Genomic DNA, 27180 nt, shown 5'->3' on the forward strand with positions numbered 1-27180 from the left:
ATGAGAGAGTAGCTCGTTTTTCCACTTCAGGGCTCAGGAGTAAGCCCAAAGGCATCCTTTTTGTGGGTTACAGATACTGCACTGCTTGCATCCATTGCAGTGACAAAGCTAATTTTCTGTCCCCGTTTGGCATCAACACAGCTCTGCAAGAGATGCAGGACAGAGTTTTAGGAAGTCAGAGGTGTTTATAAAACACAGAACTCCTGTGCCTTGGCTAAGCCAGGGAGCCAGAGGGGTGTAAAAGGCCCAGGGAAGGGTAGTGCACTACAGGTGTGAAAGCTTAGATGGGATGTGGCCATGGCCTTAATTCCTGTTTCCTTTTAGCTTCTGCCAGGCCAGGCTGCTTTAAGACTAGATTAAATTTCTAAGCAGGTGCAGCAGCTTGGCCTCAATAGCTCACCCTGTCTCTGGTCCACCCATCACCTTTCATTTACATAATTTCACCTGCTTTTTTGCCTTAGTATGTCTTGGACATGATATTTCCTAAACTGTGTAACAAAGAATTTTTGAAGGGGCAAAACCCAATGAGTCAAGTATTTGGCTTCACCATTGCTTAATTTTTCTTTCACTCATGTCAGTCTCTGGATCACAGTTTTTGTGTTTACTGCAAGTACCTTCTATTCAGAGAGCTGTCAGAGTGGCATAAAAAGTCTGGGGCGAGATGTGAGCTAGAAATCAGTGACAGCCTGCTACAAGATATGAGCTATAGAAATATGGTTTAGTTAAAGGTTTTAATTCTTCTTGTGGCTTCAGTAAGCAATTTGCAATGGCAGGAATGGCCAAAGGGCCTCTCTGCTCTTACCCCGCTTTCTCCCCACTGCTTTGCTGCCCTACATTTGTCTTCCCACTGCCACTGGTCTCTTTCCTGGAGCATCCCAGTAATGATTTTCTTCCTTCCCCAAATGATCCCCTTGGTGGGTGTGCTGCCACTGATCCATAAGCAGTTTTTGATTTGCTGGGAAGGTGTTGTGTTTGGAGGCAGGCACAAAGCTGAGTGCAAGTGACTCACTTGGAAGGTGCCCTCCTGCAGATGCCAGTGCAGCCTCTGCAGGGTGGGACAGGGCCTGGCTGCAGCACCAACAGCAAGAAAAGCTCCCTGGTGTGTCACAGGGCCACAGGGCTGGGCACAGGCTGCTCCAGGTACTGCAGCTCTGGAAGGACATGGCACAGATCTGGGCTCTTCTGGCAGATGGCAAACAGAAACATATCCAAAGGGAAGAGTCATCCTGAGGATAAGCCAAAACCCCAGGAGCTTCAGAGAGGATGGCACCTGTACCAGGAGTATGGATAGCTGCAAGTAAGGGACTCTTAAATCTGCTCTGTTCCCCAGGCTATGCTGCTAAGAATCCTTTGGGTTGTTCCTTTGATTTACATTTAGCAGTACATATATGGGAAATTTAATTTTAAAAAGAGAAAAAAATTTCTTTCAGCAAGGGCGGCTGAACATAGGATCAGATTTTCTGCAGAGGTTTTGGAGTGTCCATCCTTGAAGATACTTAAATCCCAACTGGACAATGTCTTTGACAGCTAGATTTGGGTGACCTTGTTAAAGGGCAGGAGAGCTGGACCAGACCACCTTCAGGCGCCCCTTCCCACATAAACAGCCCTAGGTTTCCACCTAACAACCCCAGGAGTACTTCAGGTCAAATTGAAATTACAGCTGAAGGCAATTAAGGTCCACCTGCTTGCCCTTGCCGTGGTCTATCCCAGAGGTGCTCACACCATCTCTGACCATCAGCTGATTTCCAGCTGGGCATTCCTTCCACTCCCTGCAAGGTTTGGCATGGGCAGCTCTCATCACTGCCACCATGCAGACTGTGGGCATGGGGGATAAGTCTCCTGTCACGTGCATCAGAGACTGGGGGACTTCAGCAGGAGCTGGGCAGGTGCCATGACACAGGGACAGGTACAAGGAAGCTCTGCCCTGCCAAGCCTAATTGCTGAATCCTCTCCAAGTCACGCTGTGGTGGGGAGGATTATCAGCCCTGCAGACAGCACGAATGAAAACTCAGACTTAATTAACTTTGAATGTACCTAGAAGAGATTTAGAATGCCAGAAAAGCATCCCATGAGAAGAAGTAGAAGGTATTTTGTGCACTGCAAAACCCTAAGTCTATCCAAGCTATCAGGCAGCATTTCCCAGGCAATATGGCAGAGTTAAGACAACTCTGCCAAGAAGTCTCACTGCTGACATTTGGGCTTAGGCCATGAAATGCAATGTTGCTGAAGCGGACACAGGTCGCAAGTGGTAAGCAATGCCATGACTTTGGAGCTGTTTGCAGGTGTTACAGACACAAGCATTAAACACAAGCATCCCCTGAAGGAATGGGGAGCCCTCAGTTGGAAGGAAAACATTGAAAAGTTGTTGCCTTAGTGCCACCTTCCCTGTACAGCACCCAGAAATGTTACCTTCTCCAAACCAACTCTGCAGCACTCCCACCCTAAAGCAATGCCTCGCATCCCCCGCCGTGCACACGCTGAACCACACAGAGGCTGCAGTCAGTCCATGCACACCCTGCAGCAGACATGGAGGGAAACACTGCCTTAACTTCTTCAGGAAGAGGAGAGGGATGGGAGGCTTCTGCTGTTGGGCAAGCATCCTCACCCAGCTATGAGTTGTTACAGGATGGGTTGATCCCAACCCTCAGCATGTTTTCACATGTGGATATGGGTGTGTGCTGAAGTGACACCATTTTTAGGAGACTGACAAGTAGATGTCCTGCCCATGAAACCTGCAACAATTTTCAGTCTCATTCTTTCTACCTCTCTTCAGCAGAGACTGCCCAAGCCTGGTGTGAAGCTGTTGCTGGGTGGTTGTTGCATGGTCAAGGGACTGTAAATGCAGTGCCAGGTGAAGGGTACGTCCCATGAACTGCCATGGTTCAGCTCTGTCATGTATAACCTCACCACCTCTGTGAAGGACAAGGAACAATTCAGGGTTAGTTGGCCTCCCAGAGACAGCAGCTTAGCACACAGAGCTTTTGTCAGGCAGCACCCACTCAGGGCAGGAGCAGCACCAGCCAGAGCCTGTGCTGCCAGCCATGGCTTGGTAGCCGCTATTCTCAAGGCATTTTGCGCAGCCAGAGCTTGTGTAGCACCTGACCACCTGGAAAGGCAGCCACCAGGCCGTCACCAGCTGTCACCTCACAAAAAAACCCCCACCCCAACTGTTTTCTTCAGCCAAGATTGTTACAATTTACTCCAACCCCCACTCAAGTGGCACAGCGGGAGAGAAAGACCTGCAGCTCATTTGACAGCACGTGGGACAGTGCTCGGGGAGCCCTGGATGGATGCAAGAGCACTGGGGTAACAAGGGGCTGGAGAGGCCCCCAGGCACATGTGGGAGCAGACATGGCAAAGGCAGGTTGGAACCAGAGCAGTTGCTCTCCAGGCGCTCTCACATGAGGAAATGAGCAGATTTTCAAACCTACTGTAAGGTCTGGAGGTGTAACCACCCCTCCATCCCTGCTCCAGTGGACTTTTGTGTCACACAGCATCCTTCCTCTGTAAGGGAGCAGTGTGTCTCTGTCACCTCTGGGACACAAAGAACATGTTTTTCTGCTTTGGGACGAGGCCTTGTCCTGGCTGTGACACAGCAGGACCCCACCTGCTCTCTTCAGTCCCATGAGCCTGAAGCATTTCTGCATCCCACTCCTGGTGTCCCAGTCACAGCCTGGCCACAGCTGGCCCCCCGCTCCCCACCTGCCCTCTTGGATTTGTGTAAGCCTTATCGTGAAGTACGTGCTCTCCCTCCTCATCTCATTGCATAATGTTCCACGGTTGCAGAGCTACAGCAACTCGCAGCTAGATACAGTCATTTCCTAATGTGCTATTTTAAATAAAGGGCTAAAAAAGCTCCAAAATCAAATCAAACAGCTATAATGTTCTTAAAGAGCAGGTGGGAAAAAATAAAACTAGTCAAAGAAGTTTCAAAATTGCTACCTACAGGAGCTCTTTTAGATACAAGAAATATTTGGGATTGAAGAGAGTTAACTTTGTAGTTTCTGCTTGTTCATTAAAACATGACTGTGCAGAACACGTGTCCAGCACCACATTACTCACTATTATGTTGTGGCTGGGGAAGGGGAAGCGAAGGGAAAATAAATATGCCTAATGTGACAGCTCAAACTTTGCTCTTTGCTATCAACAACACCATCAACTGGACTCTAATCTCAGAAAACAGATTGTTATTAGCCACGGCCCTCTGGCAAACATTAGCGGTGTCCACAATCACATTTTCCCTGAGGAAATATTCTCTTTGACGTCCACAGATGTTCTCAAGCGCTCCTATAAAAACAGTTCCAAAGGATCTTTTGGCTCCAGTAACTCATGGCACAGCACTCACCAAAATTTTACTTTTCAGATCTAGGGGTGGTGGCATTTAGTTTTCTGTAGTGGTTGGTTGATTCACTCCTATCTTACTGCATGAAAAAAATTCTCAGGATTCCAACAGTCATTAATCCAGACCCAAAATTCTAGTTTCCTTGTGTTCCTTAGAGCTGCCACCATGTCTTCTGCTACAATGCAATCTTTTAAACTATATTTATAAAGCTTGCTTACATGCAGTAACATAAGCAAGACACATTTACAACTAAATTGACTTGCCTTCCAGATAATTTTTATTTTTGCTTTTTTGCTTTTTTTGGTTAAACCTTGCTTTCTTTAGGTAGCAAAATACAACTCAAACCTAATATGATATTCAGGCACTAGGCTTTCCATTTGTGAGTAGGACTCAAATTTCTACACTTTAATTATGATGGCTTAATCTTTTTGCTTTTAAATAAAATAAAACAGAACCACATCAGCCCTTGAAACAAACCCAGGAGAGGAACTGGTTCCACGCTGGCAAACCACACTGACACAGACAAGCCCACAAGGAGCACTGGATATTCAGAATATTCAGAGATGAAATTTTACTTCCCGTCTCCAACAGTATTTTAAAGAAATAATGGGTTTCAGTTCAGACACTGCCCTGAAGCCTCTGCCTTTTATCACAGCTTGTCTGTGTGTGATCCTGGTAAGTTGTTAGCCCATCTCTGTGGTTTACATCCCTCCCACTCTGATGTGAAGCATGCCCTGCCAACTTTCAGCCATATGGAAAGGACGGTACTGGGCTTAGGGGCTAAACGAGCCAGCCAACCCTTCCAGCATTTATCACCATGTTACAAAGGTAGTTACAAAAACTTCTCCAGAAGACCCCATCAACTATTACATTAGAAGTTTAATCCCAAGCTACATCTTTAATAAGGGGAAAGTCCAACAACTTACTTTTGGAATACAGACAAGGAAACCATCTCCTAGTTCAAGTAAAGTTATGAACATAATGAACATTCAGAGATAAAAACATGCTTGTTTGCAACACACATGCATGAGGAAAAGGATGGATGGGATGCATCAACTGTCTTTTCTGAGACAAACATGTTGTGCATTCTTTTTCCTCACACTTCATGTTCCTCCCAAAGCAGATACCTATAGAATATTTTTAATTGGACTGTCCCATATTCCTCGTACCCACCCACCATGTTGTACCTTGGTCACATGTGCCAGTCTCTTCACATCCTACTTCACCACTTCTATTCAACTCATTATTCCCTTCCTCTCCTGCTAAAGACTTGAACCTATACCCAGTGGATTGGCAAGTTACATCTCATCTGTCCCTTCCACTTTTAGAGCCAACTCATTTGGGAGCTATGAGTTTGGAGATCTTTTTTCATATTTCAGGAAAGGGATAAATGTTCTGTATATTCACGCAACTTCAAAGCCATCAGGAAAAGCCTGATGAAACTCAGTAAGTGGTAGAAAAAGTCAACAGAGCAAATTCTCTGGAACTGGTTTTGTCTGGTAGGAGAGAGGACCTTGAAACCTGCTTCTGTCAGCTGCTATCCACCCCTAACAGACAGTGTCAAGCAACTCTGATGCAGCAGATGTTCCAGAGTGAAAACAGCTCCTGTACAAACAGACTTCAGTACATGTGCAGTAATTACATTCAAGCTTTACATGTGAAAAAAGAAAAAAAAAAAAAGCTGACAATGGGAGACCCAGAGATCCACACTTTGACCCCCATGCCCTCCAAACAGCAGGTGAGATCCAAATCCAGCTAAGACCCATGAACTTCTTCAAAGTCTTTGCTGCTCATAAATTCCTACTAAGTATTTGCAAGAGCATGCTGCTATCTGCATGCCTGCAGGCAAGGTATAAATGGGAGACTCCTGGAGTTTTGTGACTTTGACTTTGCTCTCATCACTTGGCCCTCTACCCCCTTCTTCAAAGCATTCAGCATGCACAGAAATGGCACTTTTCAGTTTGGTCATACTTACCAGTAGGATGGAGATGTGATTTTTCCATTGCTGACCTTGAAGTGGTCAGCAAAGCCAGATGTTTTACATATGATACAGGCTGTCAGCTCTCAAATCTGCAAATGTCTTTTCTGAGAAACATTCAAGAGAAACACTTTATTTTCCCTGGTGCAGTGTTTAAATTTACTACGCAAAAAAATCCCCCTGCATATTGTGCTTAATCATGTGATAATTTAAAAAACAAAACAAAACCCAAACCAGGTCTACACAGGATGATTGCAAGAAAGGCTTCTTCCTTGTTCAATGTAAAACTAGGATGGGGAAGAAGTACTTTCAAGAGAACTTGTAAGAAGTTTTACAGCATTGAACATGGAAAAAGCTTTAAAGCATTTTGCCATCAGCTCCTAACAGCAACCTAACAAAATACCAAAAAACATCACCTTAGAGCAGAAATATGCACAACTGGCACCCAAGTGCAATGAAAGGTGCACTAATTCTGGAGACTTGTCTGAAAATCCAGGTAACTCTTTCTGAACTAGCTGAAGACAGACAAGCACATGCAGGGGGCTTCACAAAAGCTAGAGTGATGTCAGAAGCACAGCCAGACAGCTGCTTCCTTGATAACCATACAGCCAATACAAAGCTCATAAAAAGAGGAAGAATAGTGTGTGCTATCTCTTACAGTTTAGCACCTGCAGCCTCCACCATTCTTCTGTCCTCTCTCAAGGGCCCGTAATTCATTGGGAGCCACATAACACTGAGGACATCCCATTAAACCTTACAAATCCCCTTTGAATGTGACTCATTCTGTACCTCACATACCTGTCAAAAGTGGTGAAAAAACTAGAGCTGACTTTACATCATAACCACTCTTCAGAAAGCCTCAAAAGGGTTCTGTTTTTGAGGGAGGAAATCATCAGGAAAATGGTGACCACACCCAGCTAATTGTAGGCAGCCTAAAGAAAAAAGACCCAGATCCTTCTCCAGAACAGAAACAGCTCTAATTAAAAAAAACCCCAAAAACATGAAAAACTTAAAAACCCAAACCAAACCAAAACACACCACCAAAAAAAAAAACCCACCAAAACCACCACGACAAAAAAACCCAAATGCAAACAAAAATCCCAACCAAAAACCCACAACAAAACAACCAAAATTCTACATACCCCCTTTATCAGGAGGCATTCATAATTTAGTTGCTAGAGAGTAATTTTAAAAGTTACAAAGATTACAAATAACCACATAGTTTTCAAGAACCTTTATACATCATCTTTTTTAATTAGATTAGCTTTACAAGCAACTTGAGGAGATGTTTCATAATGAACACTGCTTTGAAATTACACAACTTTATAGGCAACCTGTAAATGAATCCTGAATTTCTTTGCCTGCTATAGATAAAGGTCTCATATTTCACAGCCAGCTAACATCATGAATAAAAATAGCATTATGAAGCTTTATTTTTAACCAGGACTAGACACATACAGATCATAAGACAGTTTAAAAAATAGTTTTAAAACAAGGACCTGCTTGGTGATGCTCAAGACTGAATATTCAACCGACATGAAATGAACAGTTTCTAAAGGACATGGAAGAAATGGCTGACCTGATTTGTTGACCCTGTTGTAATGACTTACATGGAGTGAAAAATTAAGCACTTTTTAAACCTGTCTGGCAAGCACAAACCTACAGTGTGATTAGAATTTGATACGCTGTTTGACTGCAGCGGTTTGAATTACAGAGGGACTGAAATGAGTTTAAAGGCTTATGCTTACATTGCTAAAACAAAACCAAACTTCTGTTAAAGGAGTACTAATGAAGATCAAGTAGAAGAGGCGACTTTTTTGCTTGTTTCACTGGTAGCCTAAAAGCACTGCAGACCAGACAGTAATGAAGACTTGCACTCCTTGGCCAGGTTGGCAGAGGCACTTACAGTAAAGGTATCCTGTCTGTTTCTCTGGGAAGAAAAGAAGAAAGAGGAAGAGAACTGTACAGGGCAAGAACTTACTAAAAAAAGGAAAAGTGAAATCAAAAAAAGCTGGGATTTCTGTTGGTTCTCCTAAATGATATACCAATACTGAATTTTTCTCCCCTTCTGTCAGTTTGTTACTAAACAATTAGCTTTTTCATGTTTTACATGAACAATAGTAATGTTTTTAATAAAAAATTACTGAGCTTTCCATAGAAAGGGTCTTTAATTGAATACAAACTATACAGATGCTAAAATTGTCACAAGTTGTAATATATACAGAAATATTTCTGTACACTCACATTGTTTTGGCTAAATAAGGAAATAAGGGACAGATAGAAAACTGCAGTGGGTAAGGTGAACAACCCCGAAACTCCTGTAAATATGAATGCTGTCTTTGATAAGTTTGCTTTTCTTTTCTCAAGCTTTTAAAGCTCAGTTAAAAAAAAAAAAAAAAAAAAAGGTAAAGAAGAAGAAGAAGAAAAAAATCTGTGTCCAAAACATCCATTTCTTAGAAATAAGAATATCACAGTTTCTGCACATCTCACTTTTATTCTGTGATATCCCATCTTCTGGATAAAATAAAAACAATGTAAAAGAAAGCAAATGTTTTCTTACTAAATATATACCTCAGTATTGATCAAAAGGCAGTGCCTTTTTGGGGAAATCCTTCAGCAACAGTGAAAATTTAAAGATGTATTATTGCACAAGGAGCCTACAGAGTGATGCAGTTCAGCTTCAGTGTGCTGACCACCTCCTTGATACTATATAATAGATCAAGGTGTCAACTTACAGACTGCATGGGACACCAACATTTGAAAAGGAAATTTTAAAAAGTGAATTTTAGATATTCTATTAACTTATATACAAAGGAAAGGGGGGTGGCAAGTATCTTTTAGAAAACGGAGAAAGCTCAAAAATTTCTGTCAAGTAAGTAAGGAGGTTCTGGGTACCTCTAATAGCCTAGGAAAGCCCTTGTATATTCTTGTATCTTGATGGTATTTACTAGGTCCCCAAAGCCAATGACAGCAACTGATAGTGTCACGTTCACTTAGTGCCAGTCACTTAAAAAAAAAAACCAACCAAACATCCCCCCTCCAAAAATAAAAAAAAAAGAAACCAAAGAAAAAAGAAGAGAGACAGAAACTTCCCCTCTGTGGATTCAACATACAAAACCACAAACTGAATGTTACTAATAGCAAGATACTGATTTGCTTTTGTTAATAAGGTTCAAGAGAACATAGTCAAAAAAAAAAAAAAAACCCAAAAAACAACAAAACCAATACAGCAGCAATCTTTAGAAGTTAAGATTAGTGTGAGATATGATATAAAACAATCAGATTTTTAGCTGGTAATTAAAGTGCTCCTTTTCTGAATTAAGTTGTAAAAAAAAATTAAAGTGATTATCAGTTACTGGCAACCCTTACATTAAATTAGGTCTTTCATGGCAGAGGAGAACAGTATGAACAGTTTTACAAAAATAGATCCATGTTATATTGGAGAATACTGTAATTTTTTTCCTTTTTATCAGTTTTTCTTTTTTTTTTTTTAAGACTCAATTTTGACAAACTGTACCTGGTCATACAAAAATTACCCAAAATTCAAACTTTTACCATATAAAAAAAGGGAGAGATGAAATGGATTCAGCTGGATGACAGGTCTGGCAAAATATAAGGATGGACAAATTCTATGTAGGGCACTTATTTATGTCCAGATGCATATGGTGTTTCTTACTGATTGCTTATCTTCTTCACATAAGCAGTCACAGGCCTGGAGTCACAATCACATAGTACAATGCTTCAGCAGTCAAAGAACCTTCTTTTTGATGCAACATTGAAACACTGTTTGCTTCCGTATTAAGATGTTGGTTTGTTGTTGATTTTCCTTTATCTTGTTATTCACATTCAAAAGTTAATAGATAGCATCAAGATTTATCGGGGTGAACAGCAAGGGGAGTTGCTAAATCAAAGGCTTATAAAACATCTTTCCCAACTGAGTCAGAAGGTTTATTAAGTTCAACCCTCACACCTTTTTCACCTGCAGAAATATGAAAAGGAAAATGGTATTTTTCAGCATTTATCAAAGTACAGTCTAACAGTCTACATCACTTTCCAGAATAAAGTTTTACTATCAAAACACAATATCCCATAAGCAAGAAAAACTCACACATTTTCTGCATGACTTTAGTTAGCCTGACACTAATCCAAAAAATGAATAGGCTTCTATTTTATGACACTTCATGCTATAATTTCACGTATTATCGTCAGCAGAAAATAAACTGCATCTTGCACAATTCTTGCTGCAGATACAGAGCAAAGAATGCAATTTCAATTGCAACTGGAAACTGAAACCACAATAATATGGTGATTTAAACCCATTAAAGAGAAAATCAATACTGAAGGAGGAAGAATTTCTTCACAGAACGGGTGATTAAACATTGCAATGAGCTGCACAGGCAGGTGGTGGAGTCACCATCTCTGGCAGCACCATCTCAGAGCCATTGTCTGGTTTTTAGGGTGGTGTTCAGTCATAGGCTGGATTTGATGACCTCAGAGGTCCTTTTCAACTTAGGTGGTTCTGAGATTCTGTGAAATTTAAACAACCCAGCCTTCCTTCCTTAAGTGCCTGCAGTTTAGGGGGACCTGGAAAGGGAGGTGGGCAGAAGGGGGAGCACCTTTCCTTCGGGCTTGAGCCTCAACCCCCGCCCACCATTTCTCTGCACTCCTTTTGAAAGGGCAGCAGCTGAAGCTGTGCAGAGGCTACAAAACAGCTCTGATCCAGCAAGGCTGACTCCAGGAGCTGCAGATTTGCACACTTGTGACATGAAGGCTGGCTTAGGAACAGAGAGGCTTCCTGTGGACGCCAGGCAGGCTGACTGCCTGGGAAGTCAACTGTGCCTTGCCAGGCATGTGCCACCAAGCCCTGGGACAGCCTTCCCAGCTGGAGCTGAGGGGCTCCCTTCGAAAGCCAGGCAGGAGGTGCACTGCTCTTGCCACTCCCAAAATGCACGGTCACGGAGAGCACCAAGAGGGACTTGGTTGAACTGTACACAGCTCAGGGGCTGCTTAGGAGCTCCAGACAGCAATAAATGGAAGTCCCAGCTGGAAATGACTGGCACACGTTTTCAACATCATTGGTTTCAGAGCTCTTGACAAAGCCGTGTTCGCGTGTGTGTGCACTTGCCATACACCTGATTTTGGTTTATTTTTAAACTATTGTAACAAACACAAAATTGTGATGGCAATTACAAGCATGACAGAAGTCCTAGGCCATTTCTCCTTATAATGCTAATTTGAACAGGAAAATTAGATCAACTTCCTCTTGGGGGAGAAGCCAGAGAAGGAAAACAGATGCTACATAGGTGAAATTGGAAATAAAGGAAGTAAGTCCATTCTTTAATTACAGATTCTCATTTTAGGCTTCTGTTTTCCTGATATAAAAATTCTAGTCAAGTAAAGTTGTATTCACTTGTTGGACCCCTATGTTCAATTGAAACTATTTCCAGAGCTCTCAGTTCTGCAGTGCCTTACAGTCTCTGGTGTATTTATCCTCCACCTATATTAGGGAGACAAGAGTAGGGAGAAACTGTATCCCCCACATAAAAATACTGAGCAGCTTCAGGCCTCAGGAAGTATAAGCAGGACAGGCTTTGACCTGGATTTCATGAATCACTGCCCAGGAGTTCAATCCCTGGGTCACCTTCCCTGTGAAACCTAGCTCGAGTTATGCCACTTTCTCTCTCTTTTTGTGCAGAGGGTGGGCCAATGAGATGAGGCTAGACTTAGCTACTCTTCCACAAAAAAATAACAATATTAAGAAGAGCTTACCTGTTAGATATTTCACTTTAGCTCGTGCTCTTTCATCTGCATCAAAATACCACACTGTTATTGCGTACCTAAGGAAATAAGAAAAAAGAACTCCTGAAGCAAACTCTGTGAAGCAAAATACCAGTGAAACAGACATGAAACACAACCTAAATTAGATGATGCTTCTACAGTCTGACAGAGGAAAGTTTTCATAAAGCAAGCAGTGGGCTTGGGGTTTTTTTCCTACTAGTAGGTATTATCTGAAAAGTCATTGAAAGGGTGACACTGATGCTCTAAGTTTACACTCTTTTTCCCAAGGAGTTGCTATTTATGGCTCTTGTCCAGAATAAAGTCTCTACCCACATCACCTTGCCCTGTGACCTCATCTTTTTACTAGGTCAAGTACATCACTGAGTCACACTGTAGTATCATCTTTTTTTGGATATTTGCCACAAGGGACAATTAACTACCCTTTCTTACACAGGTCCTTTTGTTTTCCACTGCCCATAGAGGTTTTAAATACAAAATGCCAGCAATTGAGAAAAGACTTTAAGGAGCTTTAGTAAATGGCATTTCACCATGACTCTTCTGGGAGTAGAGAGGGGGAGGGGAAAATGGTACAGCTTCTGGAAAAGCTGCAAGACGATATGCTAAAGGCAGTTTCAAGTTACTTCTTGCAAACGTAGCTGTGTTATCTCACAGCTCCAGTCAATGTTCAGTGCTCTGGCCATCCAAACATGTTAAAACATGGGCAACAGGAAGTCTGGATTAAATGATTTACCTATTGCCACTATCTAGAAATGTCACTTATCATGGGGGATGGGGGGGCAGTCAATGTGGGTACCTTTAGCATCAAATACTGCCCTGCACCGAGGGACAAAAGAGAGATCAAGTTCCTCCTGTGCTTCAGACTGGGAGCAGCTCCTCTAATACTCCATAAAAATATTTGTGTATTGATGGTTGTTTGTGTTCCACAGCCCTCACCTAATTCCCAAATTAGAATATGGTAGCTTAGCTTGAAAATTACTACTTTCTTACAGCTCCCTGCCAACAAAAGGGAACATTAAACTGAAGTACCCAGTCACTCTTCCAGTAACACAGCAGGGTGGTAAGGACAAAGGCAAGTCAAAAGGATGTAAAGAAACTACAGAGAAATAATGAAGATGGCACCCTTTAGCTAAGTTAGGGCCTGCTTATGGCTCTATGTGCTCCCACTGAGTTCTGCCAAGCACAACCTCAAAAACTTCCCATCTACACACTCAGGAGGTTTTCTCCAAAATAAGAAATCAGGCAACACTACAAACTCAGCAACACAGGGAAAGCCTAATCATCCCTTAGCAGAAACCACTCTCCTGTTTGTCAGGAGTAATAACTCACAGTGTCCCTAATTTCTCATTACTTGCTAAGACAGGCACCATACAGTAGAGAGTCCATCACTCCTACCTTGTAGCAAATGCTGGCTGTACTTCATGAGGGTTGCGGCGATCAGACCAGAAGAATAGCAGTCTATCAAATTTGGGTTCAATATCAGCAAATTGGGCTTTACCTTCTGGAAATATCCGAAGGATGCCTCCACTTACCTACAAATGAAATATTTACAAACAATGCTTGAGAGCCATGTCTCATTGTATTTAATAATTCTGAATGTCACATTTGAAAATATTTCAGACACCTGGAACTGAAACAAAAGCCTTTATCACGTGCTATAGAAATTATCAATCTATGGCTTTTCTGTCAATACATTTCATTTAACAAAATGTTTAATACATTTTTCACTGAGTTATTTCAGAATGCTACATCCTTTCATGTTTAAGTAAAAGCTGTGAGTTAGATGGAAGGAGTGATGCATTACTATTAGCAAAACAAAAATGGACAAGACTGACTAATATTACATAGGTGGCTAAAAACACCTATGGGTGTTTTGGGTGTTAGATGGGAGAAACATTTTATTTCATATCTGAGTTTCACCTTTCCCCATTAAAGAGATTATTTCATTTCACTGCAGCACAAGTTTATGTGTAATTAAAATAAGGAAAGAGTAGGAAACTTCAAACTAAAGCTTGAATCTGTACTATTCATGGTCAATTTAGATCTCTTCCAGGTTTGGAAAACAGCTGAACCTACCTGTGTATGTCTAGAAATAAGCACAAGTAGGTAGGGTTAATTATATTTACGTCACACTAACTTCTTCCTACTGATGGTGTTGATGTTGTTAAATCTAACTACAGATGGCCACCATAGACCTTCATGTCTTAACAGACATAACAATGCAAGTACTAACAAGGCAATTTGATATAAATATGGTGCATCTGTGATCCAAGTGAGCAAACAAGTGACAATTTAGATCCATTTATTACCTAAAAAAAGTCTGAAATTCTTTTTTCAATAAACAATATACTTGATAGTACATTAATTTGTAATTTAAAATAGATTTTGCAGGAAATAAATGTCTTTGTTCATAAATTAAATACCCAGCTAGTAAATTTTTCACAATGATTGTAAAAATGCAATTTGCCTGACTTCCACACTCTGGCATGTATTCTTTTTTTTCTTCCAAGACAGAAACCATATATCAACTAAAAATCCCCACAGCTGCACTTTAAGATGTTTAGTACAATCAATCCATTTACATGCAAAGATACTACCACAGCAAAAAAAAAAAAAATTTTCTACTTCTAAGATTCAATTTGACATGTCAAAGAGCACATCAGAAACAGAAAGCTTGAAGGGTATCCATCTGACTCAGCTTTCTGATCTACTAGTTTTATGCAAGTATGTTATTAGGGTAAAAAGAAAACGAACTCTCATCAGCAATTTGTGTTATCCATATCTGGCGCATGCTATGCACAGAATCTGACTGCTCCCATGTACTCTTCCACATGCTACTCTCTTAGCATGATGAAGCATCAGTAGTTTTATCTTGTTTTTTCCCCCATACACTATGAGAATAAACTTCTCTATCATTAATGGCAGAGAAATCAAAGAATTAGCAAAGCTGTCTTTGCACTGCTTTTTCACAGTCTCAATACTGCCATTCAAATACATCTGTTCTTCAAATCTACCTAGTCCCATTGAATCACTAGGAAAATCCTTACTAAAAATTCACTTTAATCATAGTCACTAGTAGCAAATTCTTAGACTACCTGAACTGTGGTATAAATCTGTTCTACACCCTGTACCTACAATAATACAAGACTTGTGCTGCTTTGAACTATACTGATGTAGCAATGACTGTAACTCTTTTCTTATCTGAAAATGCTCCCAAGCTATAGCATCTTTCTTTTTATAAGCATACTCAAATAAGCAATCTAGTTCCACAAACAGCAAACTCAAGATTCAACAGGAATATAAGGAAAATTTAAATTAAGACTATATGAAATTGCCTTTAATTTCTCTTTGTGTATGGGGAGGCACTGACCACTTTCCTCCAATCTTACTGTCAAGAAGGTCCTGCTGACATCATGCAAAATCTTGAAAATAAATGCTTCATCTCTATCTGCTCTCACTAACAATTAGGGAGGCAAAGGACAACCACAGTTAACACAGCGTAAAATCACAACTAAGGCACAGAAATAAGGACATGAATAAAAACCTCAAGCAAATATATATATATGCAAAAAACATTTTAGAAAGAAATTATTGCATACCTTGGCATCCCAGTCTTTATTAAGATAGTATATACATGTAACACATCTTCCATCTCCATTTGGATTATCAACGTGGAGCACATATCCTGTTCCATTGCCTGGATAACAAGCTACCATAGCCTGGAGTCAAAGAATCAAATACAAGAATTACTTTTATCTCTGTGTGTGGGAAAAGTCTACATTTTATCTACACTCATTCTTAAGTAATAATACATAAGCAATAGAAAAATTAAACCAGAAATAATGTGCAAAGAAATTTTTTAGCTGTGCTTTCTTTCTAGTTAAAAAGTGGTTTAGAACACAGACATTGACAACAAAGGCACCGACAGACACTGAGAGGAACACTTAATTAAGGCATGGAAGGTGGGGCTACTCTCATGTTGTGACTTATCATTCAGACTTCCCTCTCCTGAATGACATGGAAGAGAGGAAGAATGTATTGTGTGTAATTTAACAGCCTCTCCTTGTGATAAGAAATCTTCCAGACTCAAGTTCAGACAGCTATCTTTTTATCTTTTTTTTTTCCCCCCCCTGTGTTTCCAATGCAAAGAACTCCTTCTCAAAAAATACTGCCAAACTTCTATTTTTAGGAGGCTTTTAGACAAAACCAGTAGCCCATGTTACTCCATCACTCCAAGAGCATTCTTGGGCTTGTGGTTTGTCCTGTACATAGGAGGTCTTTGAACCTTTGTTGAAACAAACCTACATGTACAACAAAAACATCCTTTTTAGACAAGAAGTGAGAAATGGAAAACAGACACCGAGCAGTAATCTGCAATAACCTTCTGACATCAAACAACTCTCAGTACAGCAGTGTATTAAACTTCCCAGGCTGCACTTTGCTCAGCTGACTTGAAAGACTCCTGGAAGGCGATTTCTGAGTTTTCAGACATACGGATGTGCGTGCGAAACAAACTGGCCCTCGCACCCAGATGGCATGATTAGCTTGATTAGCTATCAGAGCACGTGGCTGGTTTGTTGCACAGCACATCCCTGTATCTTTGTGCCTTTGCTAGAAATAATCATTTCACTTTTTTGAAAGAGATCAGAACGAAGTTTTCCAAGTCGTCACCCACTGTCACCACAGTACTCACAGTGACAATATCCTGTCAGCATGAATTAAAAAAAAAACAAAAAAAAACCCAAAAACCAAAAACCAACCAAAAGGTGAATTTCTACCAACAAACCAGCATACTGCTAATCTCAATGACTGCCTGCTGTATGAAAAAAAGTAGAAAAAACTTATATAAACAAATAAAAAAACGGTCTAGAGTTAGCCTGGTTAAGTTAGAACTAAGTCAGAGCTCTGCATTGCAAACTCTTTCACCTCTAATGTAATACACAAAAAATATTTTCCAATAAAGTGACTTTTTTGCTTTATACTGGTCATTTTAATTTCCCCCCCTTTTATATGCTATAAATAAAGCTTTCCACAGTTTGTATTACTTGCAAGCATTGAGGAATACATTCAGTGCAGGTAGCTGGATAAACTGTGCTTTGCGCAAACTGAGAAAGTTTAAAGTACTTGCAGTTCAATCCATAAAATATTTGCATATCACATGTAAGCAGAATGGATTTTGCTATAGCAGCAACCTTTTAAAAATTTGTATTTCCATATATACTCTACTAATAGAAACAGCAGTTTGTAGTAGCTATGTCTAGGCAGAAATCAGAACACAGTACTTGCCAAGTTGTAAGCCCACGACTTTAAAGAATCCTAAAAATAAAGACAAACTCCATTCGTATTATTTGGAAGCGACTGCACTGCATGAAAAGTACTTAAAAATACAAAATCCAAATATGCTTCTAATTTTCATTAGGCATTTCAGCTTCCTAGCCTCTTTACTGTAATCATAATGCCTTTATGATTACAGGCATCATGTTATGAAAATGTTACACAAATCAAGAATGTGATCTAATATTTGGCAAAGTCGTGACTTATCAGTTTTGCTTCAGGAAGATAAACCCACAGAAATCAAAACAGTGAGTTAAAGATACCAAATAATGTAACAGGGTTCTGTAATTTCCTTTCTTAGGAAGAAAAAAAAAAGGAAGAAAACAAAAGCAAAGCTGGGCTGGAAGAGGAAGATATTTGGTTTCCACTGAAAGCCAACACCTGATAAAAAAGTCCCATGTACCACATAAATCGTACCAAGCTCTCATGGAGCATGAACAGTGCTGAAAGCAGATTCAGGTCCAACTCTAGAACAGTATTCCTAATAGCAGGAAAGTTTTAATTTAATGGGCTTTGCTGAGATCTATCATGCAAATTAAACCTAGACACTACCTGTGAGAAAACAGCTACTAAAAATCTCTCAGAATGAGGTGAATTTTGAGATCAAGCAGCTAGAGCAATGTAAATTCTCACTTTAATCATGAGGAGTTAGACTCCAAGGCAACAAAACAATATTTCACACCACACTGCTGAAGAAAAAGAGGACCAACAACACTTTTTGGAATGTCTGAGGAAACACCAGTTGTCACCAATTTCACATAAAGAGCAGCCATATTCATTTCATACAACTATTTGAGTCTAAAATACTTTCAGTCTTTAAAAAGACCTCCTGTTTTTCACTTTAGAGTCTGAAACGTCTCCTATCATCAACTCCAAGTAACAAGAAAGTTTTGCTGCGGTAACTTATCTACTATGCATTTGTTATAACACTGAGAATGATTCAGCCCTCAACAGCAAATTGGAAAGCAAATAAATTTGCAACTCAGCTGCTGTAGCATAATATTCATTGCCTCTGCTGTGGCCCCAGTTAACCCATGATAAAGAAAGGTACAAAATGTAACAATTTATCCAACATGGAACATATATTGCTTTGTGCAACAGTATGAAGTGAGTTCGTGCCAAACTGTCATGAAGTACAAGCTTACCCACGTAGACAGGACAAAGAAGTGATCCACATAAATAACAAAGCCTTTGTCATTTGTTTTAACATGTTACAGTATAAATAAGAAAGCAAAGACATGTATATCAAGAACCTAGAAAAATTGGTGTCCGTGGCTTTTTTTTTTTTACCAAACACTGTTAGTGGCAGTTGGTACAGCCAGGCATTTGAGACCTGAAAGTCCAAGATTCCCTAACATTTTGGGCTATGAACAATAAAGTTTCTAGCTTTCCAAAAAAGGAGCCACCCAGTTGGGTGGCTCATCAGCTGTCCCACAGAAGCAATCAGTTAATTCAACTCAAAGTATTACATGCATTTTCTTAACAAAAAAAATGAGCCTCCTCTTTTGTCCTTCTTGGGCATTACTATTTTTAAACATTCAGTAAACTTAATTTCTGCAAAAAATGTATTTAAGTCACACTGGATTTGTTCACTCACAGGATTCCTGTGCCAACAGTTTTAATATTAACCTTCTTTAACCCAAGAGCATTCCGTTTTAGGCTGAGCACTCGTGTCTAGCACATGAGCGCTGTCCTAAGATACCCCCTGGAATTCATGAGTAATCAAGAAAGCATGAACGTGCCCTCCCCACACTGATATCTGCCCAACTTGTGTCTATCAAGTCTGAAGTACTCACATGCTAAAGCTCCTGCTGATTCCTATTTGTACAGAGATGTTCTGTGTGTAAATGTTCTAAGTCCGGAATATAAGGCCATCAGCTCAAAAAGCAACATTAAGTTGTTAACAGAAGAACTAATTGAAACCACAGATTTTTTGCTAAGAATAGGCATCCTTACTGTGTCAGGCATTACCCTAATCAACAATTAAATGCACAAAGGTAGCATCAGAGGGAATAAACCATAGTCCCAACAGTTTTTTTACTATGTAAAAGACATCAGCTAAGACTCAGCCCTGGGAGGCGCACCACAACAGTGCAGCTGAAAACAGTTTCGTTTGGGACTAATCTCAGCCTCCTTTCACACAAATGTATGATAGCCTCTCCCATTATTAAAGAAGGAAGACTTGAAGGTAAACAAACTTAAGCTTTATCTTCTATCCTCTCAGTTTCTCTCACTGCTGGATGCCTGAAAGCTTAGGTATCGCTCCTTAAAAAAAAAAGGAAACATCAAAGCAAACTCTTAGGAAAGAGAGGAGAATACCAGTAACATGAGAACACAAAATTCTCTAAGGGGGGAAAACCCCCAAAACCACAAACATGTAATGGAGAGGACAGGTGTTCTATTAATTTATTAAATAAATATAATAAACATATTAATATTTAAACTTTATTGTTAATCTCAGATTAAAGCTGCATTAGTCAAGGAGATGGCACTTTTGCTGTTTGCTGAAGGAACTGCAAATCTCAGTGAGCCAAACAAGATGTCTAAATGCAAGACCGATGACTTCCTACCAAAATTTATCAGATGTGCTCACAAAGACTTCACTGGAAATCCTTGGTATTGGACATCTGACAGATTATTTAAAGAAAAAAACTTCACACACCACTACAACGAAGAACCAAAGAAAAATAAAATTAAATATAAAAAAGACCCAACCCTGTTTGGTTTGTGATGTATTTCTATTTCAAAAATTTATTCATCCCTGACAAACAAGAGTTCTGAAGAAATATATTTCATTTTAAGAACACATAAGGCTATGACTTTTCACAAGCTGAACAAAGTAACAGTCAAATCAAAAGAACAAAAGACTGGTTTAGTATCACCTTCTGTGAGGAGGATCAAGATTACTAACTTACACATGCTAGTATGGTACAACTTGGCTTGGATTCATAAATGTCCTGGTTTAGGGCAAATTTGGGAGAGAAATCCTTCACAAGTACAGACAGAAACTTGCAACAGAAAGAAAATGCCAGCAGGGAGAAACTCCTGTCAGCCTTACCCATAACAGAGCAATCTAAAAAAGGTAAAATAAATCTGAGACACAGCTAATCTAAGTATATTTCTATACTAACCTCTATCTGAGTAAAATTTCCTGCTGTTATCCTCCATAGTCTAGTAAGCAAGGCTAGAGAATCAAGTTTTCACACATTTCAACAATGTGAAACTAAAAAAGCTGGAGAGAAATATCAGGCCCTGCAAAAATTTTTTATTAAAAATTCATGCCTTGCAGTCATCATCAGCTGGAGAACATGCAAGAGAAAAGTAAACTGCTACTTAGCAGCTTAAAAATTAATCAAGTCATTACACATCCTCAAGAGAAGAGAGGAATCTCTAAGTTAGAAACAAAAATAAAGAAAAAAATTGACATGTTGAAGCAGCTTTGAATCGCTGATCTTTAAGCCCTTTCTCCTAATATTAAACTACCACTACAGCAATTCGATTTGTCCATTAGCAAAGGAGTTAGGAGCCATTATTTTCTTTCACATTTTTCTTTGCAGATATGGTAAACACCCAGCTGCAGAGTGAAGGAAAGAAAACCCCAAATACCCAAACAGAAACCAACAATCACACAAACTAATAAACCCTGGCTAAAGCGTACACCTGCTATTTGTGCCATCTTCTTGTAAGAACAGAGTCATCTGCTCTTTCAGGAAAAAACCCAAGCAACTGAAGGCAAGGATGGCAAACACAGGTCACCCTCTCTTGTATCCTGCCAAGTTTTAACAGCAAAGTTGGAAAGCTTGGCAAAGTGAAGGCAAACCGAACTAAGAACAGAGATGAAAAATGAACTTAGACAGGAAGGGAGAGAGGAAAAACTGAGAGTTGACTTAGCTGCTTACACTATTAATAGAATCAGCACTCAGCTATGTACATGGATTACATCTTCCATGACCTTCTAGGGAGTTCAGTAACCCGACCTATCCCCCTCCTTCCCAGGCTTTTCAATGCAATGGCCAATACAAGATTTCTACTTGCTTTGGATAGAACCACATTTCATAAGCATTCAAAATCAAGCAACATAACCTACCATACCATCAAAAGTTTGGCACAACATATTAACACCCTTATTCATTGCTTATTTCTAACTTGCCAATCAGATACTGATTTCTCAGACCACATTTCAGAAAAGCCTTGCTAACTAGTAGATAATTCCTCATCAAGTCATGGCCTCATTCCTGTCTTCATTTTTATGTGACATTTACCTGGTCACGACATTCACTTCAAACATCCTAATAAAGTGACACAAGCCAGAAGGCAGCAGTTTCCATGCTGGTTCAGTGGCCACTTTCAGCTGAGCTCTCTGGGGCCAGTAGAGCCACATGAAGTTGGGATCCAAACAGCTTGAATGTAACCATGGTGCCATGGAGAAAAAAACCAGCTCAGGTATTTTTCCCTGTAGCAACAACTAGTTTGGTACTCTCCTTTTACCATCCAATTCTAATTGTCCTCAACAGCAGGACCACACAAAGCTCATTTTCAAGTACCATTCCTTTAATCCATGCATGCCCATAGGCTCTAAGAAATGCTCTTCAGCTCTTAAATCGCTGAAGAAATGTGCATACAAGTCTAGATGATTCATCAGTTCTTACACATGGCACAGGAAAAAACACAGAACTGCAGTTGCTTAAGTTTGATATTCAGGAAATAACTGTGCACGTGGGATGTGCTTAGGCTTTGATGAATACATCTAACAAGTAAGAAATAGGACAGAGAAGTTCTTATGAAACTATCAAGCAAGAGGAATTAGCCCGGGAGAAATGGTATTGATTCTCTACATGGGGACAGCAGAAGGCGTGTTCCTTGCATGAAGACTTTGACTGAGCCCTGAGGAGAGCATGGCAATGGGGGAAACACATCTCCAAAGGTGAACCCATGAGCAACTGAAACCAGTGCTAAAGACAGACATAACAGGAAGATCTAAAACACTTCCCAGCTGAAGTTCTCCAGCTCTCACTGCTACTAAACTGAGATAAAAGTGCTTAAACATCAATGAGCTTTTCTGCTCTCCTGTAACTCAGCTAGTAAAGCTGCAAGTCTCAAATCTCCAAAGGCAAAGAGAGGGCTGAGTCAGCTAACAAATGGCAAGGAAAAAGAAAGATTGTATCTTCTGTAGCACAACACAGAGGCATTTTCCAGGCTGCTAGCCAGTTTAGGTGGGACGTGCCTATTCTCAAAATTGTGCCAGTTTAACAAAAAGGTGCTGTTTTAAAATTGAGTCAGTGAAGGCACTGCAAATACACCTGCAGTCCTTCAATCTTATGAAGCCCTAAGTTTCCATTAACTTAATCTAACTGCTTATCAGGAAAATAAACTGGAGTTCAAATCTAAAAACGAACACAGAGAGCTGCACACTGACTTAAATAGAGTAATAATTTAAACTACTTTTTTTTAATCTAACATATCACTGAATACAGACACTGTCTTCAAGTCTAAACCACCTGCATTCCTTAAAAAAAAAAAAAAAAAATATATAAGCACATCCAAGATATGTCAGTGCTTCAAAGCAGTAATAGCTCCCTCCCCTAAGGTTCAATACAACACAGTCTGATAGTTTTGATATCAAAGTCTACTGCAAACTTAAAAAAAAGGTCAACAACAGAACACACAAACAAAAAAATCCCCCAGATATACTTAATTGAGGCTTCCCAAAGAAAGTAGATGGAAAGCACTGCCACCAGAGGCAGAAAGTTCTCTGTTAAAAGCCGAGGAGCAAACACAACACTTGGCTTTGCTGCTAGGAAGGGTCTAAAGCATACTTTTATTTGTGTCGGTCTAAATCTGTCCAGAGCATGATTAAATAAGATGACCAATACACTTCAGATTCAAACCACTGCTGAATAATATTAAATATGTTTGTAGAATTGGCAGGCCTCCATGGCTAACTCCCTGTACCCTTCAAGAGAAGCAGACTCATGACTCACTGTTTTGGCGGTATATAAAAATTTGACAGAGAAGTAAGTCAGTCAACACAGATTTTAAGAGTCTGTTTTTAATTTAACACCATAATTGCTTTGAAATGAATAAAACCATTCAGAAAATAAGTACTTTGAAACTTTTTTCCCCAAGATGGGGCAGAGCTTTCTGCTCTCGCATAAGACTACTCAACTTCCTAGTTTCATCACTACCCATTCAAAAGGAGCACAGAGCAGCAACATCTTTAGGAACTAAAAATAACATAACACTAAAGCAAATTACAACAGTGCACTAAAAGAGTATGGAGTTAAGTCTCATTCAGCTACATCACTTAAAATATATTCTGACAGCATTTTGTGCACACCAGATTTCCAGAGCCAACCAACATCAGCAGGCACACCGATGGCACAGCACACAAAAAAGCATGGTTATCTATTTTTAGATTATTACATATTATCAGTGAGTTTTTTCAGTTGTGTAAGATCTACTGGGTAAACAACAACTGAACTCAATCTTAAGGACTCTTTTTCAACCTGTGACACACTACCTTAAAGACAAAGCACACACATTAGCCCAAACACCAAGCCTGGGGACTTCTTAGCACCAGAAGTGGCTGGGAAAGAAGAAACACTAAGGATTAACAGTAGGCAAGAGGTGGTTGCTTTTTATTTTTCTTTTTAAACCAAACCTTACTGTACTATCTGCAAAACTAAATGGCTGAGAAATTTGCCATTTAAAGAATGTCACTCATCATCTCTGCCTTTCTCTCCTCAAAACTCTACATACTGAGAAGCCTAGAATTTCTTTCCCCTAGAAGATAAACCATACACAATCATTTTGCTAACTGCTAGGAGGGAGATTCATTTCTTACTTAAAACTGCAATTTTGTTTCTGTTTTAGGGAATAAAATATCCACATAAGTGAAATTCAGCTTGCGGAAAGGTATCTTTATATAAATTTGAATGTTGCGCAACTGCACGGGAACAGGATTGTGTGTTTAGTACACTATGTTTAGCCAGATACTTGGAAATGCTCGTGCACTGCAAGTTCCTTAAGTTTAGCAAATGTTAATGTAGTTGCAGTAAAATGTCCAAATCTAGGCCTCAGGTACCACCTCTAGATTTTAACCACAGAAAGATTTACTGTCATAAACGGTATGCTGAGGACAATGATTTTAAAACAGGTTTTAAGGCTATTTTCAAGGGGACATATATGATTCAGCATGCCCAAACCTCACATTATATGCTATAGCATACACTCCTAATATTAGAGTCCAGATAATCCTTTGAAATTATTTATAAATTACAGAAAAAGAAGTAACTATGCACTGAAATGTTATTAGACATTATTTATGGACAGATTTAATTTATATTAGCACTGCACAGAAGTCTGACTAAGGTTTAAAGCCAAACAGCAACGAGCAGTCTGTAATATGCTTTCAAGCCACCTACAATTTAAATGCAAGAAATACTGACTCTGCCCATGCTACGTTTTATGGGCTTTCACACATAAACTGTCTCGATCCAAGGTTTTCTCTACAATCCCACCGCAGTCCAGTAATAGGGCCTCTTTCTCAGCTGGCATAAACAACACTTAGGGGTTCTGTTGTTTTAACCAGATCACCCAGCGTATCCAGTTCAAATGCACGCAGGCATTAAACAAATCTACTGGTATTCCAGCTGCCTCAGTTCCCACCAGTCCTTGGGCAAAGCCTTGAGGAACAGCTGAGGCCATGCAGCACTACAGGCTGAACATAAACACCACGAGCAGGACTGCTGGTGCTGGCATGCCAAGTCAGAAAAGTGACTCCCAAACACACCCCATCTCTGTATGTCCCAGCAGAGCCAGCTGTGTCATTTCAGATTATGGAGGCATTCTGCTGCAAACACGGAGGCTGCACTGGCTCAGAGGAAGGAGAGTGGCTCAGGAATGCAATGTATTTGCTCTAAGAGCGTGAGGCCTTGTGAGCATGAGAAAGATCTGAACGTACCCAACACTGACTCCAGGGAGTCAAAAACACCTGAGGAAACTGTGCTTGTCTGGCCAATACAAAAGCCCCACTGTCTTCTGAAATGCCAATTCAACTGACCATACAGTGAGTTTATGTTCATGACAGCAACAAGATCATCTCTAGGATAGGACCTCCTGCCGAGCTCCTTGGTGCTGCTTCAACAGGTTTTTTTCCCAGTCTCCCCATCAATCATAGCCACTGGCCCAGGAGACCAGCGTGATGGAAAAACACATCACTCTCATGCCTTGGAAAAAATAGAACATGCTGCATTATCAACTATAAATTGGTTAAAATGGACCCATCTGGTTTGTTCCAAGTCTGTTTATACTTGGCATTAGGAAGCTGCTATGAAGAAGACCAACCTAATAAAAAAATCTTTTCACCTTTGCCACTATTTCAACAACAAAAATAGTATTCATTAGTATTATATATATATATATATAATATATAAAATTATTCACCCTTCCCAAAAGGCAAGTAGGTTTCTCCATAGATTAGTCTTTTCCTGTGAACAACAACTAAAAAGCCTGTTAATGTTAAGTGACAAGGCTCCTGTCAATCAAATTGGTTATGACTGTCTTTAACTCAAGTGTTGTGGTCAGAAGTCACATGCTAACCTCAAATTCCAAATTTCCCACTCTAAAAATCAGAAAGTGACAGAATCCAAACTCCACACAAAATGGTAATGTTAGCAAAAAAGCCATGGTATACAAAACCTGACAGGAACAAGACAGCTCCTCTTTAACAACTTGTCACTGAGACTTCTCCTCCCCAACCCTCTTCCAAGGCATTCAGAAGAACACAGAACCAGGACCTCTCCCCTCAAATGCTCACACAGAAAATCAAAAAATCTCAACATCAGCTGTGTTAGCATACAGCCAGCACTTACATACTCTTAAACCTTCTTAAAAGCACTGTATTTAGTCAGAAAGAGAAATACACTATTCCACACCCCATCTAGAAATAATTAATTTCAAGACAGGATATGCACACCTCCTTTTTTTTTTTGGTTTTTGCAGAAAGGTTTATCTGTATGTCCTTTAAAATCCAATCAGCAGAAACTTTCCTGGTAAACCAAAGGACAGCTAGGGCTTTGCAATCTACAGTACTCACTGGGGAGAGATCGTGGGGATTAGCAATAGTAGCCTAGATCAGAGGTGTCACGTCAGAACAAGAGGACTGTTCCACAGCACATATTTATGCAACCTACATGCAAGATCTGCAGAGCTTAAGTAAAGCCTGTTCTCAGCTTAACGTTGTGCCAATTAAAGAAAAGAAGAAAAAAGAGGCAAGAGCATAATGGATGACAGTGTTTCGCTCAGTTTGCAAATGACCTGAAACAACTCATACCCAAGGTATGAACTCATCATCAACTCAGGCAACAGCAGTGGAAATTACTGATGGACAGACAACATACAGTGACATGAAAGGAAGATGAAGAAAGTAGACACCAGAAGGACACAGACAAAAGTCTGCATTATTGAAAGGGGGAAAGTTACACCAAGTATCACAAGAACTAAGGAAAAAACAGAACGGCAGCCAACTCTAAAAATCTTAGATTCCAGGTTTCTACACAGTCAACTTCCCCTTCAAGTCAGCAAACAATCACTTCAGCTTTCAGGATTGGAAGAAATAGTCTTTCGGGCAGAAACTGTGTTTTGAAATAAATTTTCTACATAATTGTTGGAAATAAACCACACATGTCCTAAAATTTACATCTAGTATTGCACACTAACACTGGGTAGC

General features: G+C 40.0%; 1 protein-coding gene across 1 annotated transcript in view; it reads right to left on the reverse strand.

The window, feature by feature from the left end:
* Positions 1-7542: 7542 nt before the first annotated feature.
* Positions 7543-27180, reverse strand: part of EGLN1 (egl-9 family hypoxia inducible factor 1) — a 34089-nt gene continuing 14451 nt past the window's right edge. Inside the window, exons 2-5 of the mRNA XM_059841600.1 lie at positions 15716-15835; positions 13512-13648; positions 12090-12157; positions 7543-10299 (exon numbers count right to left, since the gene is read on the reverse strand). Of these exons, the coding sequence (XP_059697583.1) occupies positions 10235-10299; positions 12090-12157; positions 13512-13648; positions 15716-15835 (390 nt within the window). The 3' untranslated portion in view covers positions 7543-10234. The remainder of the gene's footprint in view (positions 10300-12089; positions 12158-13511; positions 13649-15715; positions 15836-27180) is intronic.

The sequence above is a fragment of the Haemorhous mexicanus genome, chromosome 3, assembly GCF_027477595.1.
Source record: "Haemorhous mexicanus isolate bHaeMex1 chromosome 3, bHaeMex1.pri, whole genome shotgun sequence".
Lineage (NCBI taxonomy): Eukaryota > Metazoa > Chordata > Aves > Passeriformes > Fringillidae > Haemorhous > Haemorhous mexicanus.